Source organism: Folsomia candida, unplaced genomic scaffold, assembly GCF_002217175.1.
Source record: "Folsomia candida strain VU population unplaced genomic scaffold, ASM221717v1 Fcan01_Sc018, whole genome shotgun sequence".
Classification (NCBI taxonomy): domain Eukaryota; kingdom Metazoa; phylum Arthropoda; class Collembola; order Entomobryomorpha; family Isotomidae; genus Folsomia; species Folsomia candida.
Window position 1 is genome coordinate 2,663,832 of NW_019091210.1, and position 23,115 is coordinate 2,686,946.

Genomic DNA, 23,115 nt, shown 5'->3' on the forward strand with positions numbered 1-23,115 from the left:
CCTTCTAACCTTACATCCTTTTAAATACCCTGTATAAATTTATGTACATACATAGTCCAATTTTCATGTCTTATATGAAAATTCTAAATGACATTTTTAACAAGTTTTTATTTTATTTTGTCGTCCAGACTCAGCCATAAAAGAGGTATTTCAACTCTTCGAGACCTTCCCACACACCAAGGACGGATTGCTGAACCATCTCGAAAAGCTTTTTCAAATAAATCCCTCGGTTTGTGAAAATGATCGCAGAATTTTTCGCAAAATTACGGACAACATGATTGACGAAATCATGAACCGCCGTAAGTACACACAATTGTATTAAATTTAACGCAATCAAAATCCATATATAATTTCTACACATTAAAATTATTATCAGTGTTCGTACTCATATCTGACTCAACAAAAGTGGAAGAAGTAGAAGTTCATAGCAAAAACCTAGCCTCTGACATAGGTACGTTTCGTTGCATAGTTTCCTTACAAATCATAATACAGGTAAGATCAGTGCGAGTTAGTGTGGACACGAGGCAATTGTGCATAGCTGACTTTTTTATGTGAAAATATCATATTTTCTAAAAATAAAAAATTTCACCTTGTTATGCAACTCATCATTGTTTTGGGTTGTCCTGTCAAGTTGGAAACATCTACGCCGAGTGAAAAGGCAAACAAACAACAGCTGAGATAGACGTGGGGAAACTTTCTCAGTGTTCGCCAAAAAGCAAAAGAGCACCAATCATCAATGCTGTTTTGCTAGTTTGCATTTTTGCTGTACTTTTTTGCTGTTTTGATGCCGCCATCTAGCGGAGGGCCAATTGCAAAAACAACAAAAAAGCAAAAAAAAATCCATTTTTGATAAGCAAAAATCCAAAATGGCAGCTTTTTTGCTTGGTCGAACACTGAGAAAGTACTGTCTTCCTATTGTACTAAATGTCTAAGTTGGTAAAAAGTGTCGTAGACACTATAAAATTGGCGGAAACATTCAATTTTCTATAAAATCATAAATTTAGTGCATAGGAAGACAGTACCTGCGTACGGCCCCCACGAATGTTGTGCTTTCATAGTGTGGACAGTTGATTCCCCATGTTAGCAGGTTGAAGTGTCCACACTAACCTCATCCGCGTTGTTATTGGGCAGACCTGCTTTCATTTTATTTTCAAACATTTTTTACTACCTGTGGGAGTTATATTTTTCAAAATTTTATTTTCATAATATCGAATGTGATAGTTAGGTCATTCTGTAATTTTGTTAAGGTAATTAAATTTACAACACAACCAGTTTTATATTGTAAAACAATTTTAATTTTCCCAAAAGTGCCCACACTAACCCACACTGACCCTAATGCATATTTGTAAAAAAGTTGTACAAATTTGTAAAAAAATTTACTTTTTGAAATTGAATTTTTCAAAAAACTATCCTAAATTTACTTGTCAATCAAGATATTCTGATGCCATCTTTATGCAGCATAAATAACATCGTTAGTTATGATTGATTTACAAAATTTCCTAATATTTACGTTCATTTCTTGTCATCCTTATTACCTAGAGACGAAACCTGACGTATTGTTGAAGGGGAAATATGGTCCTGATCTGACCAAACTTGACAACGTGAAGGCTGATAAATTGCAGATTATAGCTCCCCAAAAGGAAGAACGTCGCTTCCCTTCGGTAATGTAATAAGCCGACGCAGCCCGGTCTATTCTGTATAGAATGATTAAAAGTACACGAAATTTTTCTGTAAGTTTGGCATAAATTGATCATACATTCATACGTATGTACATATATGTACATACGTGTGAATGCAGGATCAATTTATGCCAAACTTGAAAATAATATCATGATTTAACAAATATCATGGTTACAATCTATGTATGCACGACTAAACCTGACCCGTCCAGTTTTTTTTTCATTTTATCATCATCCCCACTTACTCTCTAAATTGTCACAATATGTATTACCACTGTTAACAAAAATTGCTATAATCAAATTATTACATCCTCTGTTATAGATTACTCAAGTCGAAAATAAATTCCACTCATAAATTATTCGTAATTTGTGGATCTACTTTTGTGAAATATGTCGATGGAAACAACGAAAACAATTGCTAGTTTCCATGCCAAAAAAATGTATAAAGTATATCAGTTTCTACAGCCATCTTGGATAAACTAGATATATTCCACCAGCAGAATTCGTATGCAAACTAACAATGCGAAGGCATGACGTGCCCAACTCCGATTTTGATGGGACCAAAACAAAAGTGTTCATTGACTAATTATAGTAGCCCAATGTGACAATCATTTCAAAGAATGCTCACTTTGACCCGAGTTATTGAGCGTTAAGTGACGAAAAATGACGCGATTTTCGCAGTGGAGGCGATGACCTCGTCCCATCTTTCTCACCGCTTGCACTCATCCCACTCCATTCTCTCCCTTTGTCAATTTTTACTAAAAAGTTTGCTAATTACTTTCTCACGCATTGACGAATTCTTATCAACGTTTTATTTATTAATTGAAAGGATTATTAACACAAGTTAGTATGTGATTTTGCTTATAAAAGTCATGGAAACAATAAGAATGGTGGCACCAGGAGCACTTGATGAACGACACTGTGTCACACAGAATAACATTGCATCTTTGGTCCTTGGATTTGAAACACAACTCGCTTACATTTCTAAAATTCGGCTTTGTCTCATTATTCGCCTATAACCCACTAGAATACCAGCAGTAACGTACCATTGGAATAAATACTGGTGCACTTAAAATGAAATGGACGAGTGATTGTAATTTTAGGACCCCGTTTCTTGTGCACAATTCAGAATTTTCCCATATTTCGTGCAAAGAGTCGTAGTAGTATAATTGTTTTACTATTAATTTTAGCTGACGATGAAAATACGTATCGAGTGGTTGACAAAGATCAGTGCAACTTTCTGGCACGAATGTGACATTAAAATCAAAAGTTTCCTTGTCCTCAAACCGTTCATCGTAAAGCTGCATATTTGTTTGTGCAGTCCAGTTATCCAGTATGTATAAAATTTGGTTAAACTCGGCATTAGGAACTATAATTTTGTCTAGAAAATCTTCTACTAGTGCAGTACTTAATTTTCCCGATTTACTTGCAGATGTGATCAAATTTGGGGCTGAAAATAAAGTTTTTTCTACCATTGGACCAAACTTTCCGGACGGTTCCTATTAAATATAAATATACCATATTCAGACAAATAAAGTAATTTACGGGAAATGTGCAAATTACTTGTAGGCAGACATAAAGTTTATCAATAATAGATCCATCATAGGAAATGACATATTGAACGGTGTAGGAATGTGTAAGCTTATTTTTTGGCGAATATGCTGTTCCAATAGTTGTTCTTGCTCCTTTCCATGTTAAAGTACGATTTGACACAATTTCATATTTGAACCCTGTCTGATCTGTATTCCAAACACATCCTGGTTCATATCTATGCAGCATAACCTTAACATCGTCTCTAAACTTATTTGACTCAGAAATTAGTTGGTCAATATTTTTCACGGTGGATCTCTTAACAAGTTTTTGAATTCGTCTTGATGAAATTCGGTTACGGCGCTTAAAGACGTTTATCCACCTATTGCAAGCTTTAAAATTGAATCCGGAATATTCTCGGGCCTTAATTAGTGCCCAGCGGCGAATATCCATTGTATGAACGGACAAAAATTGGTCCCTTGCTTCGCGAAACTGCTGCAGTACAAACTCTTCTATCTCTTTCATTATGGTAAATTTAGTGCCCCCTGCATTTTACAATTAATGTTACTTGAATTTAGTTTCATGAAGTTACATAATTTTGTGCTAATATATGAAATTATGATGATACCCATTGATATGTGTCTCTTCCATCTTCTAATGTAGCTAGGATCCCTAACTTTTAAAAACTTTTGTCTGAATGTACGGAATTTCCATTTTTTATTTTTTTCGAAAACTGCTACGGCCTTTTTCTTGTACTCCAATGGTATTTCATCATCGACTATTTTTGAACCATCGTCATCGACAAATAGTTCAGTACTACACAACTCGGTAGATTCTATAAACAAATCGTGTAATTTAGTACTAAACCAAAAATGTTGCACTAAAATGTACCGTTAAAATGGTCATATTCCTCCACGAACACAAAGTCATGAACAACTTCACTTAATTTATCTAATAATAATTCTGCAATTTCAACTTCCTCCTCGTTGGGTTCCTTTTCGTCACAGTCAAACAAATCCTTAACTCTATTTACCAATGCTTGACACACAGAGAGGAAGTTAATGGTCTTCATTAAATGGCTTACATAAATTAATAATTAGACAAAGTTAAATCTAAAAAATATAATCTAAAGTATGGACAAAAAAACAGTAATTTTATGTTAAGAGAAAATTAGCAAAGGGAGAGAAGCGATGAGAATGGAGTGGGATGAGTGCAAGCGGTGAGAAAGATGGGACGAGGTCATCGCCTCCACTGCGAAAATCGCGTCATTTTTCGTCACTTAACGCTCAATAACTCGGGTCAAAGTGAGCATTCTTTGAAATGATTGTCACATTGGGCTACTATAATTAGTCAATGAACACTTTTGTTTTGGTCCCATCAAAATCGGAGTTGGGCACGTCATGCCTTCGCATTGTAAGTATTATCAACTAGGACTGATTTATGTATTCTACACTTTGCACTATTTTTTGCCCTACCTTTAGAATCGTCCATGAGTTGTTGGATTACCGTCTTTAATTTCTTGTGTGTATTGCGAATACTAAATTATTAAACAATTTGCTGATCAATATTTCCTGTTAAAACATAATAGAAGCATTGTGTAGGAAATAGTAAACTGAACCCAGAAATTGTTGCAATTCCTCCGATACCTTGAATTTTAGCCCATGGCACACTGGTACGGATTCCTTAATTTTGTTTCCAAAACACGTAGTTCTCAAGCAATTCAAGTTAATTAAAATCTGTTTTCGAAAATAATCACACGAGGTCGGAAGGTAGTATATGCGCCTCAATTTTTATTCTTAACCTAACTAACCGTTAATGCTTCACTTCCTAAATTGTGACTTAAGTGGTTGGAAGACTTGAATTTAACGCTATGTGATTTATTGTAAAATGAACAATTATTATCAAAATTGGACAAACTTGACAAATCACGACTTATCAATTACTTTCTAATTAATTCTTTACGAATACAAATCCAAAGAAAAATGGTAACGATCTGCTCTTCCCCATAACCTGACTTGTAGCGAAGAGAAATATTCCTGTCTCTCTTACCATGCTTAACAATAATACATTGCATACATATAGATGGCACACAAGCCTCAAAATCCAACAATACAATATAAACGGGCTCATGTACTGGCGACCCTTGGGTACCTTAGCCCATTGGTACGAAAATTATACACCGTTTATGGGTTTAGTTGCAAAATAATTCTTTTGCAAAGAAAGTCCGTAAATAACTTCGAAAGTTTTTTTGCCTAGTGTAAACTTGGGAGCCTGCCGGCGCCCCTCCGCCGCTGCTCCCCTAGGCAGTTTCCTAACTCTCCTATGCTTAAAACCGGCTCTGTATGTGGCGCTGGCAACAAAAACTGGCTAAAGAAAATAGGTGAGAAATAAAATAGCGGTAATTTCACCGGTCGCTTAAATCAGAAATAAAATTGGTATAATTTTAGTATATTTTCGACCGATAAAATCAGCGCTCGTGGGCAAGAGAGAAACTATATAACCCATATTAGCTGGGTCATTTCTGGTTGTCAATAGATTCAAAAGTTCTTTGAAGGTTGAACCGAGAAATGACCACATCCACCTTACCTCGAATTAAAAAGATCTCAATTCGCCAAGTTGCGGCACAAAGAATTTTTCTTGTGAAGATGAAGGTACTACTGTATTTTTTCATAAAAAAAATAAACAACACGCTTCTTGGAAAAAGTCATATTTTGCCTTTACAGTCATGCGATTGTAGACATTCTTCCACGTCCACTTAATTCCTTTGCTCTGCTGATGCAAAAACTAGGAGCCGTTTTGCAGGAATTAAATCCGAAAGATCGAATTTTTTCACGTTTGATGCACCATGTACTTAATATTTACCCATGTATATCTCGGTTAACTGGCCACCGCATGAAAAGTGGTCAACGTGGTTTTGTAGAGCTAAATGAGGGTTAGCTTCTGGGGTACTGTAGATGGAACTCCTTGCAGCCGTTTTGGAGGAATTAAATCCGAAAGATCGGATTTCTTAACATTTGACACAATTTACTTGATTTTCACCCGGGTATTTGTTGGTTAATTGGTCACCGCATTAGATGAGACTCATTACAGATGCATGGATGCGAATTTTTGGTATCACCATCTGGTGGTGATACGTCACCACGCAGTGATGGCTTGTTACCACTCGGTGATAGTCTATCACCTGGTGGCGACATAATGTCACCAACAAGGTGACGACGCCTATCACCAGGGGCGGTAGAGTCATATGGTGATGAACATGATAACGCCTATCATCCAGTTTCTTAGAGTGTATGCAAGTGTTAGGTTTCGTTTCCGAGGAAGTGTATCCGATATATCGGTTTATTCTTGACGGCAAATGTTAGTAAAAATTTTTGTTACATACATATGAGCTTGATTTGTGGATTTGTTGATGATCATGAGTTATGTGTGATTAAACATTTGGTTGAATATATGCAAACAAATTCATTTATTTAACCATTATTATGAAATTTGTATTCATTCACATGTTTTTGTTAAGGTTTAGTTGTTGTTTCATCTTTGCTTGGCTAGGATGAAGCTATACTTATTAAGACACTTCCGGTTTAACTTAAATACTTAATTGACAGGATCAGAGTTGAATCAGTGCGAGTCTCACGTTGCCCTCAGAAATGGGCGGGAAGCCCAGCATGTTTGAATTTGAGGTGGTTGGAACATTTGAGGACGGCATCTCACAATGTCTCATGAATTTGGCGGGAGGGATTGTCAAACTGTTAGTTTAGCAGTCAGGTGTTGGCTATTTTCGGCTACAAAATTAAAGGCTGGACGAAAAAAGGAAACGCCAACTTCACATTGCATTCACATCACATTCCCTTGGTGTCAGTATTAACACCGTGCGGTTTAAGATTTAACACGAAGGCGGTAGATTCATATAGGCACCGCGCGTGTTAATTCAACAGCGTTATTTTTTAATGTACATACATATACAGATATACCAAACCTACATATGTAGCATAAGGACACAAACATTATTTTATAGTGAAGTATTAGACAGAATCGTGATGGAACTATTGACTATTAACATCGACCTTGTACATATGCACAAGTAAAACTTAAATTGTTTAAACATCGTAACCTAAATCGTTTTCAAAATTTGCAAAATAGTCATAAAAACAGAATCTTTTCGCATGCTTCTTGTCCAACCACCAGTCCCTCCTTGGCCGACAATGTTTATCATGTCGGCAGACAAATAAAATCTGAGGATCTCTATCCGGATCAGGGATCTGAAAAATTTCAGTAATTAATAAATAAGTCCGTCATTGAAAATAAATTCGATCCGTGTAGTAAAACAGGATCATTTTTACTAAAAATTTAATTTGCGATTGTAAATTCTCTCCGTTTAAAAATTAAATTAAACTGTTCGATCGCAGAATAATTTAAATCGTGATAGTCAAACTGACATTCTATTGGACAGGATAGATTAATTGATTTTGATAGATGTTAAAGTCAAAATTTTAATGGATTCTTACAAATCTCACGGCAGGGAGCAGTTCTGGATTTTCAGCCTCGCCAAAGTGGCAAAACTTTTTTAACTTTGGAAAAATGGCTTGAATTCTATGAATCTTTGCAGCGTCACAGTCCTCCACCATTGATATACTTAATTCTTCAATTTGTGGAATCACCATTCTTTCCCCAGTTGAATCCAAATGTGGAAATATATCAGTCCAAACGAGGTCCCAAGTCTTGCTATCCTTCATAATTATGGCTAGCGAGGAGAGAGATGGCATCAGTCGCTCGAGGCCGGCCTATGCAATCATATATTTATTCTCGAATTAGCACATTTCTCTTCCAGAACGTCGAATATCACATTGCTGGAGTTTTACATGCGATTTCATACGACGTTTTAAATACCCAATTTTAAAATTCGTGCCAATGTAAAAAAATTATAACGATTTTGCTGTCCAATTTCAGTTGACTTTTACAGTAAATTTGGAAATTTTACCTACCAAAAACACATATCGCAGGTTAAACAAGTCGCACGATTCCATATCATCACTTTCCTCACATATTCTCAGTTGCCTTAAGTTAGGCAGGTCGTGATGTGTTATCTTTCCCGGTGACTTACACCTCCAATCCACATTGAAAGAGATCAGTGTTTGCGAAAAGGCAAGGAGAATAGCGTCAAGATCTGCTGAAGTACAATCCGTAACTGTAATTGAGAATTGTTTATAAATTCCAGAAATAAAAATTTACTTATCATACTGAGGTTTTTGAAATGGCTAGCCAACATAGAAACCTACTTACAAGGGAATGTTCCAAGGTGCCTATCGAGTCCAGGGGTCCCACCTACACTAAAATTTGCGCAATATATAACTTTTATCCTGAACTGAACTCATTTCCGTGTAAAAATCACTTTTCGTCAAGTTGTGACGATATCTGTGGCGAGCGTGGTGGGTAAGAATGGAGGAGCATAGGGTTGCCGTTTTTATCCGACATTATCCTATCCGATCGGACAGGATAGGATAATTCCGGATAGGATACGAAAAAAATTGGGCGGATAAAAATCGGATAGGATAATTATTTTAATATATCCGAGCGGATGTATCCGACGGATCGGAAGGATATCCGACGGATATCCGACAAATACATTTTGTTTGGGGCACTCATTCACCTTCCAAGAATTAGTGCGAAATATTGAGTTTCCACATTGCTTTCCGCCATCATCTCTCCAACTCGATTTTTGTCCTAACCGATCAAAATGCAGGACGAGAGTCAGGAAATTGAAATTGTCGAAAATGAAGAGTCTCGTGACCCATTTGATAGTGGGGAGCTGGTTGACACATCAAAAAGTTGGGTTTGGTCTCATTTCGTCGATATGTCGACAGAAAACAAAAATGGTGAAGCTTTTGTCCCCAAGAAGTACCGTCATTGCAGTTCAATTATGCCACATTCTTTCCTATTTTCATATTTTATTAGTAAGATGGTAATTGGAAATTGTTATAAATTCTGATTAAGGTATGACTCGAGGAAGGCTCAAGGAAGTACAAAAAACCTACTTCACCATCTCCGGTGCAAAACACCTAGTAACACCATGTAAAATAGATTATTACCTGACACAATTCAGTTTTGCATGTGTCTTAAAGACTGGTTGAGTTTGGAAAATGTTTTTTTAGGGTAGAAAACTTTTTCTTTGAATAAAATGTGAATTATTAATATGCCGGTTGACACAAAGTTTTTATACATTTTCCTATCCTATCCGTCGGATATCCGGCGGATATCGGATAGGATAATTATTGGATATTTATCCGAGTCGGATTATCCGAGCGATAGATTTATCCGATAGGATACGAATTAATTTTATCCTATCCTATCCTATCCGGTCGGACGGCAACCCTAGAGGAGCAGGAGAGAAGCGGCAGAGAGGTCATCGACTCCCACTCGATCAAAATGATCGTTCGCTCGCTAATTTCGAACGACGACGCGTTTTATGAAAACCATTTTGTTTTACAAAATTGTGGAAAAAATTGTAAACACAAAAATTTTGTTTATAATTTTTAAAAACTCTGGAAAAAATCATAGTCTTTGTTTATAATTTAGAATTTTTTCTCAATTTGCTACAAAAATTTGGTACAAAAATTGTAAACAAAAAATTACAATTTTGTATTCGGAAAAGAATTCCCTTTGCTAAGATAAATTTAGTAAATCTTGTTAATTTAATTATTGATTTAATTTTTTGGCAAATATTTAAGAATACAAAATACAAAATGTAATTCATTTTAAACCCAGATCATACAAAATGAAAATCATTTTTTTAATCGCATAAACCCGAAATATTTTTAATTTGTATGACGTGGATCAACAATTCATTATATTTTGTATTTTACATTCCTTAATATTTGCGTAAAAATTAAATTTACAAGATTTACTAGATTTGTTTTAGTAAAGGGTGTTCGATACCAATATAGAAAATTGTAATTTTTTGTTTACAATTTTTTTATTAAATTTTTGCAACAAATTGTTAAACAAATTGAAAATTGAAAACAATACAGTTGCCTTTTTGCCAGAAGTTTTGTGTTTAGAATTTTGTATTACAATTTTGTATTAAAATTTTTTCCACAATTTTGTAAATAAATAGTTTTCATAAAATGCTTTGTTTTTCGGAATGAGCGAGCGAACGATCATGGTGATCTAGTGGGTGTCGATGACCTCTCCGCCGATTCTCTCCTCCTCCTCCGCTCCTCACCACAATGGTCCTCGGCACCTCACCACAATGGTCCTCCGCTCGTCACTAAAGTCGTCACAACCTGACGAAAAGTTAATTTTACACGGAAATGACTTCAGTTCACCATCAAAGTCATATATTGTACACATTTTAGTATATGTAGGTGGCAGCCCTGGATTCGACAGACACCTCAGAAGGTTCCCTTGTTAGTTTTTGCTGTTGCAGAATTTGCATTTACAAATCAAACTTTTAACAAATATTTAATCTCGGTTTAATGCACAGACTATGTGTAAATATTAATCGTACATACATACATATTCATTATGCAAAATATAATTAATAAAAATTTTGTCACCTGTAATATAAATGTGACTTAGTGGTCTTGGCAGCTCTTTTAGTAAGCGAGCCGTCACACGCCTTTTGATTTCCAATTTGACGCCTCGCACAGCTCTAAAACTGTCTGGATATTCCTCGATATCTTCTCTCATTGCGTAGAATAAGGTTTCACGGAAACTGATATTATGAAAAGATTCCCAGCCAATCTCAGCAACAAATTCGACATTGTCGAAGAGCTTTAGGCACTCGGGACTCTCTTCTGGAATGTGATGGACCTGTACAAAAATTAATTACTTTTACCCCAGTTTATTAAGGTTACACATAGCAGATGCAGAATCATCGCACTAATTCTCAAAAGTTGGAGGATGGATGATTGTTGCAAAACTAATTCAAACCCGTTCTTCCATAACCGTCTTTCGTTGATTCTTTAACCGTATATTGTATGTAGATATTTACGAGATCAAATTATTATGAATTTGCTTAGTGAAATCGGAATACAATTTGATCCATTTTGAAAAAACATAAATATCAGATGGATGGACGACATATGTAATTAGCGTTCTAGTCAAGAAATCTCGAGCATTTTACATTTTATAATCTTTATTTTATAACAGATTTCAGAGAAATTCAAATTTGCTTTTGTCTATAGATATTCATGTTATTTTTGCATTTTTGGGGCCCAGCAAATTATACAATCTATCAAAATCAAGCTTTGTATTTGTAAACGGCAGACAGAAATTATGTGGGACAGACAATTTCCCTCTCCCACCAGGCAGAAATTTAAGTGTAGCTTTTGACCTATTGCAGGTTTTTATTTTAAATTTTTAACATGGGTACAACAAGTATGCTCGGTCAATCGTGAGCATATTTATTTGGGTTTAAATACCTCCATTATTTGGAGAGAAATCATATATGAAACAAATTGCTGAAAAATTGAAGATATCGACAAATACCGTTTTGTTATGGGGAAATCTAAACTTTGCCACGGGTAAAAATCGACTTAATTGATGCAGATAGGTATCGCCTACTATGAAAACATTGATTTAGCAAAAATTTATCATAAAACTGGAAAAATTATGCTAGGAAGGTTACGTAGCAGTTGAATGACTGCTTTTCCCCTAAAATAAACAAAATTAAATACAGTATTATGCAAAAGTTTGTGAAATCATTAATCTTGGACCTAACAACTCATAAGCTAACTAGGGAGACCCATTTACTACAAAAAAATCGTGTGGGATATGGAAAAGTACTCTAAGCAGTAGTGCAAAAGAGTGGCAATGTATGAGGGTTATAAACTGTGTTCAATTAATTTCGGAAAGTATTTACACAACAAAACTGTCTTGTTGGAAACTGACAATATTTGATTGGGGGAATAAAGCTTGAACCGTCGTTGACCAAATGTGTAAGGGTATGATCTTGTCTTTATAGTATGCGGCATTTACGGTACCCAAATCATCATATCTACCTCTGTAACCCTTTGAGTTCAGAATCCACCTTACTTTGAGGTCATATTTTTGAGGTTAATATGCACGCGATGATTGTCGGATTTTAGATATAATACATCTGATTTTATCTACAACCTGCTGGTGAAACTTCCAGCCAGGTTTGGTCAGCGAGGAGAATGTGAGAGCCGATCATCACAGTTTTCTTGTAGTAAATCAATTAAGCGCTAAAGATTCGCAAAAATGAGAAACATACGAGTTTTAATTTCTCTCATCTTCGTTGGAATCCACAAACTATGTCAGACTGACTCAATATTTTAGTAACACCCATCGTAGATAGTTTAGGAGAAAAAAGTGGGTGGGGCCTCTCACTGTTTTTTTTATATAAATCGATCAAGTTATTGAAATGTTTAGAACACAAATAGTTTTAATTTTCTAGGTCTTCATTGGAATGCAGAATCCGAGTGATCCCATAGGCAGTTTGTAGCCACACCCACCCTGGATAGTATGGATGAAAAAAACTGGTGGGGTCTATCACCGTTTTGTTGATATAAATCGATGAAGTTGTTAAAGTATCACAAATATTAAAAACATGTGATTTTATCATCTTAATTGGTTTCTAGCAAGCTGTGTTAGGCCCCACCCACTTTCTTTCATACCAACTATCTAGGATGGGTGTGGCTATAATCCTGATACAGTTGGACATGCATGTTGCTTACCAATCACGACATACAAAATAAAAACTTGCACTTAATACTAAGAATACCATATTTTGTCAACTTCATCGAGTTATATCAAGAAAACGGTGATACACCCCAACCACTTTTCTTTTCCCAAACTATGTAGAATAGGTGTGGCTACAATCCCAGGTTCGTTTGGCCCGGAGTGTGTAACTAAATGAACACGTGGAAATTAAAAACTCTTTATTTTTTCCACAAACTTTACAGCTTGTGCCAACTTCATCGATTTTTAACAAAAAAACTATGGCACACCCCACCCCTGATTTTTTTTAAATGTTCTGTCCCAAAGCTATACGTATTTGATCAAGTAACTAGTTAGGCCGAAATCAACGAGTTAGATGCAATAAATAAATAAAAGTATGACGCATTTCGTCATTTCTTCGGGAATAATCAGATATTCATTTCAAAATTTTATTTCTGTTAAACTCTGATGGGCTAGTGTAATATTTTTTGTCAGATAACGTAAGTACCTTCATTTTTTTCCCGGATCTTACAATTACAAAGATAGGGCCAGCCGGACGACAAAAAAGACAGGGGGTCGAAATATTCGGTTTTTGGCCTAGAAAAGTGGTCGGGCGTAATTTTTTTCAACTTTACCTCATATATTTATTATTGTCTCATTATGCCCTTCAGAAAAAAAGAATAAAAACGGGGGGGGGGACATAAATCGACAACCCTTGACCCTAGTCCTTCGGATTTTATTTTCTGTGCCACAGTTGTCACTGGATGCGTCTTGAGATGAACCAAACTTAAAAAACTCGACACTCTTTTGTGTGCTGTTAGATTCTGCTTCGTTTAATTTGTGGCGTAATATCTGCATGTTCAAACTCACATTATTTTCCAGCTGATTCTTTTTTTATTCGAAAAGCCGACTGCAAACTTTGTAAACAACTCGATGATTTCAGCTGACTTTTTAGCATTGTTCGGAGAAATGCACGCATCATTCCTTGCATGTCCAAATGTCGAGTGTGATGCAGCAATAAGGATTACTGGCTAATCCCCTTATGACTTTGATATATATATATATATATATATATATATATATATATATATACCAAATAAATCATCATCACTCATATACCAAATCAATGTACAAGATACAAAATATTTTATAAAGTAAGTGCATTCAAGATACAAGATACAAGTTACTTGTAACTTGTAATTCTTAAGATACAAGATACAAAATGTATCGCCGATACATATATCTTGAAGATACAGTATCTTGCCCACCCTTGGTAGCCGATGGGTTGTGCGCGCCTATGCGCGCACCAGAGTTCAGTCGGGTAAACCTTTTTCAAAGCCCAACCCGATCCGACCCGACTTTTTCGGATGGAGGAAAAGCCCAACCCAACCCGACCCGACCTAGGAAAGGCCCAACCCAACCCGATGGGTCGGGTTGGGCCGGGTCGAAACCCGAAAAACTCGGGTGTCCTACTGAACTCTGGCGCGCACGACATGAGTCCATGCTTATGAGTCCATGCTCAAGGAAAATGTATACCAAGATCCAAAACCACGGACAAGAGGGAGTTAATAACCAAGGTGCAAGTAACGTGGAACGCTAACGCAAAAACCACCTTGAAAACATTAACAGAGAGTCTGAAACCAAGACACGAGGGCATCATTGATCATGGAAGTCGATAGATGAAAGTCCATGAAAAATTGCAACCAAAAAATATTCACTTGTGAGAAATATGTACACTTTGACACTTTTTGAGGAAATCTGTCGAAGACAATTTCTTTCTACCCTGTATATATTTAGAAATTCGATTTCTTTGGTTTCAGACAAATTTCTAAATAATTTAGGAATTACAAAGTGATTATATATTGATATATGCATATCCACCGTTTATATTTATTACGCCTATATTTAAGTACAACGAAACAAGTGTCCAACATACCGCACATATTTCTGGCGGATTTTGTATCCTGATGGCTAGTGATTTCAAGGTAGCCGGTACACATACAAATTCTTCCGCGTATTGCACCTTAAGGTGAACTGATTCAAGTTGTAGGGCCCTAAGTTGAGTAAGAGACGACATAACAGCTCGAAATAATTTGACATCGTCTTCTCCACAGAGCGAAACTTCAATCCTGGCAGATGGGATGAGTGCTCCCGTCCTTTGTAAATAGGGGACGACCCTTTCACCAAATGACGTATCAATACGGTTATCTCCCCATACTTCTAGCTGGTCACAGTCGTATTCCCCAATCCAAGGGCACTGCACCAGAGAAAGGAGCAACGTATGTCGGATACGATTCCTAACCAAGAAATTTGCAACTTCTTCCAAATCAGGGTCAGGATCGATCCAACGACGCGAAAATTCATGTGCTGGATGCACGCGCACCAAAACTTTGGAAGTTTTTCCGATATGCTTAGCCCCTTCGGATGCCCACGTGGAGCAGACCAAACGGGCATTGAGAAGATTGGGGTGGTCGAGGTGGCGAAATATTGCGGTAATTATCTAAAAAAAATAGGACGGAAAATATTATACATTTGAGTGAAATATTGTCATGGTGCATTAGTTGCTTCCTCTTTTTGGTCTTATTAAGCCCATGATGATATATGGAAAACGTGTATAACATAATATACTCCCATAACAAATATGGTAGGACTCGACCCACCGTCTTCTACTCGACGTGTAGAAGACGGTGACGGCCGGAAGACGGCGTTATATACACTCAAAATAATTCGGTGATACTATGTGGCTCCAAAGCATTGGTTACGATTTGCCACCAAAGAGTAACAATAAATTCTGCCAAAATAAAATTTTTTACGATGCTGGAAACATTTTTTACTGGACAGTGATAAATTCAAATTTCGCAGAATTATTTGTTACTCTTGGTTGATAAAATCCTTACGACGGCGGTAGAGCCACATAGTGACTACACGTGGTGACGATTGTATTACAAAATTATTTTGAGTGTATTCCCTGATAATTATGCGCCTCTGCGTATTTACTTCGAATACCAGCAAAGACGCGAATTATAATAATTTGAAAACAAATTTTAGCTGATAATTTGACACTAAAGTTGCCCGATTTGACCCTCCATGAGCCTCTTATGTCCAGATGGATAATACGGTGCGAGGGGAAAGTTTTAATGGTTAAAATCCAATCCTAAACAGCGTCGGAGCCATGTACTCTCAAAATTTATTAATCAAGCGTCACACGCTTGATCAACGAGTTTGATACTGTTTTGCGTAAAGGATTGCATATTGTACGAAACCGTGTAATATTGAGTTATTTGCCCAGTCTCGGAGAACTTTTAAAAATCTCACGATAAATTTTTATACTTACCAAATGATTTTGCAAATCCATACTTGAAAAAACTGCTGTACTATTTACTTCTCAACTAAATCCATAGACGACAAATATGTATGTATCTACCAAGGAGGAGACCTTGTCTTGTGAGTGGAGGATTTCAATGCCCCATGCTAATTTTGACGAAGTAAAACCATCCGCAAAAATCCAATTTTGCTAGGATTTCCATAATGTGTACATATATTTTTGTGATCCCACAATTTCTCAATTCACTCACCAACTCCCACAGGTTTTCATGTCTCATGTAGACCTACCACATATCCAAAGGGCATCGAAATCCAACACTGACATGTAGACAAGGTCTCCTCCTAAACTACTGTTAACTTTAAATCAATCTATTTCCGTATATGTATGTTCAGATAATCACTTTTCAGTTTATAACTCGTAAATACAGTCTTGCGTTTAGAAATTTAGATTTTTGCGGCCATGTGACACGTCATAATAGGGAGTTCGTGTTGCTACGTTTTTAGAATTTCCGTAACACTCCTTATCTCTTGATAGTGGACAAAATTTTCAAAATTAATATGGAAAATGTAACTATCTCCCAGTATAATTTACAGATGTGTTCCGGGAATTTTGACCACTCCCATGAGATACGCAGCTTTACGGAAATTCGGAAAACGTAGCAACACAAACTCGCTAATATCGTAAATACCCAAACACAGTTAAACAGTAATTGCTTAAAATCTATCCTACCTTGTAACAAACCGATTGTTGACTTTTACTAAAGCGAGTCTGGAAAAGGTTACGAATTTTATAGGCGGAAGATTTTACAAACAATGTACACATGTACTTAACACAGTGGAAGAATCTAATTATACATTTGTTCAAGGTGAAATCCTTTCTAAAACTGCTTTCCAAATTTGGGTCCTTTCAAGAAAGTGGGTCACCTTGCTATTTTGGTTCAACACCTTTTCAAACGTACAATCATGAGAATCGGAAATAAGAAAACCAACAAATACGAACATACTTATTTAATTATTAGCTTATTTTATTTTAGCTTCGATATCATTTAATGAACCAATAGGGAATGAAATGGTTACAATGCGATTGCGTGAAATGTTATACTTCAACCTTTCTGGGATTAATTTTAATTTATTGATCCCCGTGAATAAGCCGACTAATATTTTTGAATTTCGATAATATGTGAATTAGAAAGGATTTCATAATTTTTCCACTCAAACTTTCTGATTTTCAAATCATTAGAACTATTTGAATTTTTACGCGAATTAAAAAACTCAAAACATTTATGTTTAATATTAGCCTCCTTCAGTCTCAATATATATTATCTAGTGTTCGAAATTTTGGAAATTTCTGAATTTTGACATTTTTCAAAAATCAAACTCTGCATAAAATTTTGAATTTCTAGAATTTTTTGAAAACATAATTATAAAATTATAAAAACCAATTATACACAAATGAAAAGAGAAAAATGCATAGAACATTTTTTTAAATTCCCTTCACGCGTTCAAATTCGCACAGTAGCAGAAATTCAAAAGTATGGATCCGTTTATTTTTGCGGTTAAATAAATTAAAATTTATCCAATCAGGATTACAGTACGTACAATACTTCATGGATACAATCGCGTTATTTGGAGTGAAAATTTTAATCTTGGATAATACTTGAATCCAGCAGGGAAATAATACACAAACGTAACAAATATTAACAGACTGAACTAACGAAACGTAGTATGATACATTTAGATATGTATAGGGTGGATAATATTTCAATTTTGGCGATATTTACACCATCGTCGGCAATTTCTTAATAGTACAGAGATTCGTCCACACCACATTGTATGCAATTGATGATTACACTTTCATCAAAAAATTCCTGCATAAGAAGACTAGTTTATTCGAAATACATGTACATATGCATAAGGATAGGGGCTACTTTGCTTTATTGATTTTGCACACAATGTCGCAGGGATGTGATCTAATTTTCATACTATTTTACGCCTTACTGTAGAAATTGGTTTGACAAATTGGTATCTCTAATTAACAATGATATTATATTTCAGGTCAAAATAAATTAGGAAAAGTAGTCAACGTAACCCCAAATAGGGAGCAGTTTACCCTGCAGGTATTGGATTCTCCAGGAATGGAGCTAAAGGTACGTTATGCCATGTTTGGTTCCAGTTCAGCATTGCTTTTTTTACAATTTCTTTACTCGAATTAGGTCAGCCTTGAAACACTGAAAGAGTGGAACGAATCTGGGACATCCAGCGCAGCTTCGGTGGGTACTCCTCCTGTGTAAGTCGGCCTCCATATCATCGTGCATAAATTAGTGTTTTCGGATATGAACAATTTACCAGGAACAATTTTTGTCGTGATATATTACTACATAAATAAATTCAACCAGTTAGATATATTTTTATTGATTTAAAGATTCCTTCTAAAATCGCAAACAACATGGTTTATTAGTTAAAACTAGACAAGCTTTTTCTCTAATTTTCCGGAAAGAATAAATTGACATGCATTTATTTCAGTTACACAAACCTGTCAAGAAATAATTCAGCAAGAATCCGATCTCGTTTAAATACACATATGTACCATATCCATTATTTCGACATTTTTTTATACGTATTTTATAATAACTAGGGCCCGTGCTGTCCATCAGAAGTCCAAGATCCCGAGGAGGACAACTTTTGGAATAATAAGATTCAGGTAAAATAAAACTTCCATTTTTCGAAATTAATATTGTTATAGTTTGTGAAAAAAAATTGAATTTATCTTTCAATATTATATTACAATTTTAACATTTTATATGCACAGATGCGGCCTTAGCTCGACATGCACTACTTTTACTAATAAACTCAAATTATGGGATCATACCATAGAAAGTCACAAAGGGGAAACAGATGTTAAGAATCCATTGCCCAAAGAATTTAAGGACATTTTCGACACATGGAAACGCCCATCGTTGGATTTGTCCTCGCAATTTGCAAAATATCTTTCCTCATCGTGAATTTAATGCATTTCAAAGCCGTGCAATTGTAACAGGTTTAACGCTTCGCCCTGCAATTCTGAGGTGTCCAGCTCTTGGGGGTAAAACCACCCTAATCCGGATCCTACTTTCCCTTCTTGTTAACCCTACCATACCGGACTGCCAAGCAATTGTATGGACAAGGGACGAGAGAACTACGAGAGAAATGCTGGCCACCTTGGAAATTATGAAAAGCACCATAAATATTTCTTCCGGAATTATGGTTGCATTTGATGACAAAGTCAAAGCTGGCACCCACATCATCGTAGGGACTCCTGTGTCTATAAACAAAGCATGGCGCGAAAAACGGCTACCAATTTCAGGCATTACCATGGCTTTTCTGGATGATTGTTTAGAGGATGGTGAATTGGGTGATCATGCAGAAGCCATGGTAATTGATGTAAATTTCAATTTTGCAATTTCCTACTAACCAAGCGCTAATTTTTTATAATAACAAAATCTTCAATAGGCTCTTAATCAAGTATGTTCTGTACATTAAAACCAGGCCAAGCTCTGCAGCTTTTCTAAAAAGTTACACAAGCTTCTTTCATAACCAAATTAAATCAATCCAAGCTTAGTGAGTAAAATCCACAATTTTGTCACATTCACATACTTTCCATTAAAGCCAAATACCGAACTTACATATCTGTTACATATCTGTTACAAATTGTTTAATACATAATTGGGCATACTCATTTCATCCCGAGCACGCTAATTTGTTTCATACTAAAAAAATAATATGTAACCCAAACCTTGCATATTTTAGAAGGAACACCACTTTATTATAATGTCTCGACCTTTATTAATATTAATCAAGCTGGATAACAAACATGTCTGGTTACTTCTATAGACAGCCACCACCGCTCATTCAAATCAATTTCGTGTGGAAGAATTCATACGGGAAATATTCATCGAGATCCCTGCTCATCTTCACATTGTCGCGACACTACCAGACCAGTACGGTGAAAATATGTATTCTTAAATATGCATTTCAACGATGCTTTTCAACATCATGACGTGTGAGGCAGGACAGGGATGAACTTTTCTGTGGTCAAATCTTCGATAGAAAAGGAATTTGCATGGCTTTTGGTGGAAGGTCTAAATTAGGTGTATCTAAATCCCAGATGCATATAACTTACATACTTATCATTGTCAGAGGACCTACATAGATTTTATGATTAATTAGCAAAACTCATAACCGACTTAATATCCACGCTTTACCGACATTTTTCTTCTCAAGCAATATTTTTGTGCCAATTTATGTTCTCACTCTCGAATTTCAGCACCGCATATATTACACACACCGTTCACCTTAATAACATTAAACTATTAGTTAGTATCGCTTTACTCGACGCGTAGTTAAATTGATAAAATTTCCAAGAAAATTATGATGGTCAAATTTATACGTTCAACTATAGCTGTTAGCTTGGAATATTTACTAATCCAGGATATGTATTCATCATCTATACAATTTCATACTTTTGTTGGATTTTATTTGCCTATTACAAACATTCCATAGTTTTAGGAGGAAAACTTCATTATTTTAATGGCTCGACTTGTGCTACGATCTTCTAAGCCATATTCTTAATAAACGTGGCAATCTGCACACATTCCCAGACAACCACCACCGCCATTCAAATCCATTTCCTATCGAAGTATTGATAACGAAAATGCTCACCGCTATCCTTGCCCATCTTAACTGACTTAGACTCCACGTTGACGCGACATTATTAAGCTCGTATTATGGAAATATTTATTCTTACATACATATGCATTTCAATTAATTCCTTTCACTGGCATGACGAATGAATCTGGATAGAGATAAACTTCTCTGGTCAATAACTCGAAAAGAAATATACTAGAATGGGTGGTGGTGGTTAGATGGAAATATGTGAAGTAAGTAACCCAAGGTCACAGGTGCATATTGTGGCAGTGACCTACTCATATTCGTTCACTAATTTTGCAAAATTATTAGCTGAATTTAATCCGAGAGTTGTAACTGCGTGGAATAATTTTTGAGCAAATTTATGCTACTATGATTGAGATTTTTTCTAGCGTAAGGAACATGTATTGGAGAACATTGAGTATGTACAACCCCTTTGACTGACAAATCTGCTCAATTAACTCTTACCCTAAATTTACCCAAAATGACATAATGGCTGCAGGTTTTCTTAACTCGCCTTGTTTGGAAAAATCCCTACCTATCTTCAACCAATATTAAATTACTATTTCTGCAACTGGGGCTCGTCCATATATTACGTCAACTCGTATCATGCCCTTTTACGACCCACCCACCCAACGTTTACATTAAGGGATAGGCCATTTTAACATGAGAGAGATGACCCAAACATACCCACCCACCCTACATATTGACGTCATATGTGCACGAACCCAAGGGACGACACGAGGAGAGTATATCCTTAGTTTGATAAATGAAAAAATTCAAATCGACTATTCACAGAGGGACAGAAAATCTTTGTAGTTATTTTGACTTACATTTAATAAAATTAAATAAAAACTGCTGTAATAATTGATGCATACATAGCTTACTATTTTGCGTTCTATTAAGTACATATGTTCGTTAACATTAAGGGGCTATCCGTAAATTACGTAACGCAAAAATCGCGATTTTCTAGACCCCCCTCCCCCCTTTATCATGTGTAACATAGGCACGATATCATTGGAGCCTTAGACCTCCTCCCCCCCTCTTACGTTACGTAATTTATGGACAGTCGAGAGTTGAGACTGTGCCAGTAAGAGAAATGTGGTTTACATACTACTCCTTCATAGATACATATTCGAAAAACTGGTTCCCAATTTCTGCCTTGTAATTTCGCAAAATGTATAGCAAAGATTAATCGAAATAACCATGAAGTCTTATTTTTTTTAATATGAGATAACACACTATAAATAGGTTCCGATATTTTTTCATCCCACTAGTTACATATTTCGAAATGCTTACCTTCTGTTAGAATCGTCACTACGTCCCCGATTTTATAACTAGATCTGCTTGGTCCTTGGGATGCCATTTTTTAAGGATTAAGTTAAACACAAATTTCACTGGTGTAATTACCAAGCTGCCTATTGCTATTATTTACGTGAACAAAAGTCTCAGCGAGAGAACTATGTGTAATTAAGACTCCACTTTAACACACGCTGAGCTCGAAGATGTAATTGGAAGTATAAATTTTGCGTAAATAAACCTATCGATAAACTTTACAATACTTCAGTTCCAAAATGAGCAACTCCACGAACTAACAGCTTAGATAACTTTTGATTTGGAAAAGGTGAACTAAATGATTGTCAACTATCTCGCAGCAGCATCTCACATTTGTCAAAATATTTAGAATACTATTTTTCCATTAGTTAAAGATGTGGATGAGAAGTGGACCAGTATTGCAGGGGAGGATAGGGATTTAACTTCATCTTATCTGTGCCTCGGGAGGAAATGGATTTGCATGATGGTGGTGGACAGGTGATCAATGCTAAATCACAGTGGCCAACATGGCTACATACTAATTAGTCGTCTAGCCGATTCATTCGTATTTAAATTAGGGCATGACATCTACTAGGTTTACATACATGTATCAAACTCGGTGTCTCGGTTATCTTTCTTGTGAGTGAATATGTTCATAAAATTTACTGGGCAATATGCTAAAACCTCATATCCTCGTCCTCCTAACAAGTATTTATATCAAATGAATACTACTTTTCTACCCTGGTTTTGCCACCAATGCGGATTTAACTTCCTTCTTCAGATGCGGGTTTTCTGGGTTATATCTCCAAACGTAGCAAATATCAAGATGCCGTTTATGTGGCAAAATTAACATTGGCTAACTACATAAGTTTTACTTTGTGAGGTATTAAAGCATGTTTATTCCATT

The 23,115-nt window shown here is 35.9% G+C and overlaps 2 protein-coding genes across 2 annotated transcripts; both read right to left on the minus strand.

Annotated features, from left to right (window-relative positions):
- Positions 1-6,720: 6,720 nt before the first annotated feature.
- On the minus strand, positions 6,721-7,984 carry LOC118438073. Its single transcript, XM_035857782.1, has 2 exons — positions 7,715-7,984; positions 6,721-7,468 (listed from the first exon to the last, which is right to left on the minus strand). Exons 1-2 carry the CDS (start codon positions 7,970-7,972, stop codon positions 7,307-7,309), a joined length of 420 nt encoding a protein of 139 aa, XP_035713675.1. The 5' UTR covers positions 7,973-7,984; the 3' UTR covers positions 6,721-7,306.
- A 2,613-nt stretch (positions 7,985-10,597) lies between these two features.
- LOC118438129 lies at positions 10,598-16,407 on the minus strand. Its single transcript, XM_035857921.1, has 4 exons — positions 16,222-16,407; positions 14,824-15,387; positions 10,763-11,018; positions 10,598-10,623 (listed from the first exon to the last, which is right to left on the minus strand). The coding sequence occupies exons 1-4, from the start codon at positions 16,240-16,242 to the stop codon at positions 10,598-10,600; spliced, it is 867 nt and encodes a 288-aa protein (XP_035713814.1). The 5' UTR covers positions 16,243-16,407.
- Between the last annotated feature and the right edge of the window lie 6,708 nt (positions 16,408-23,115).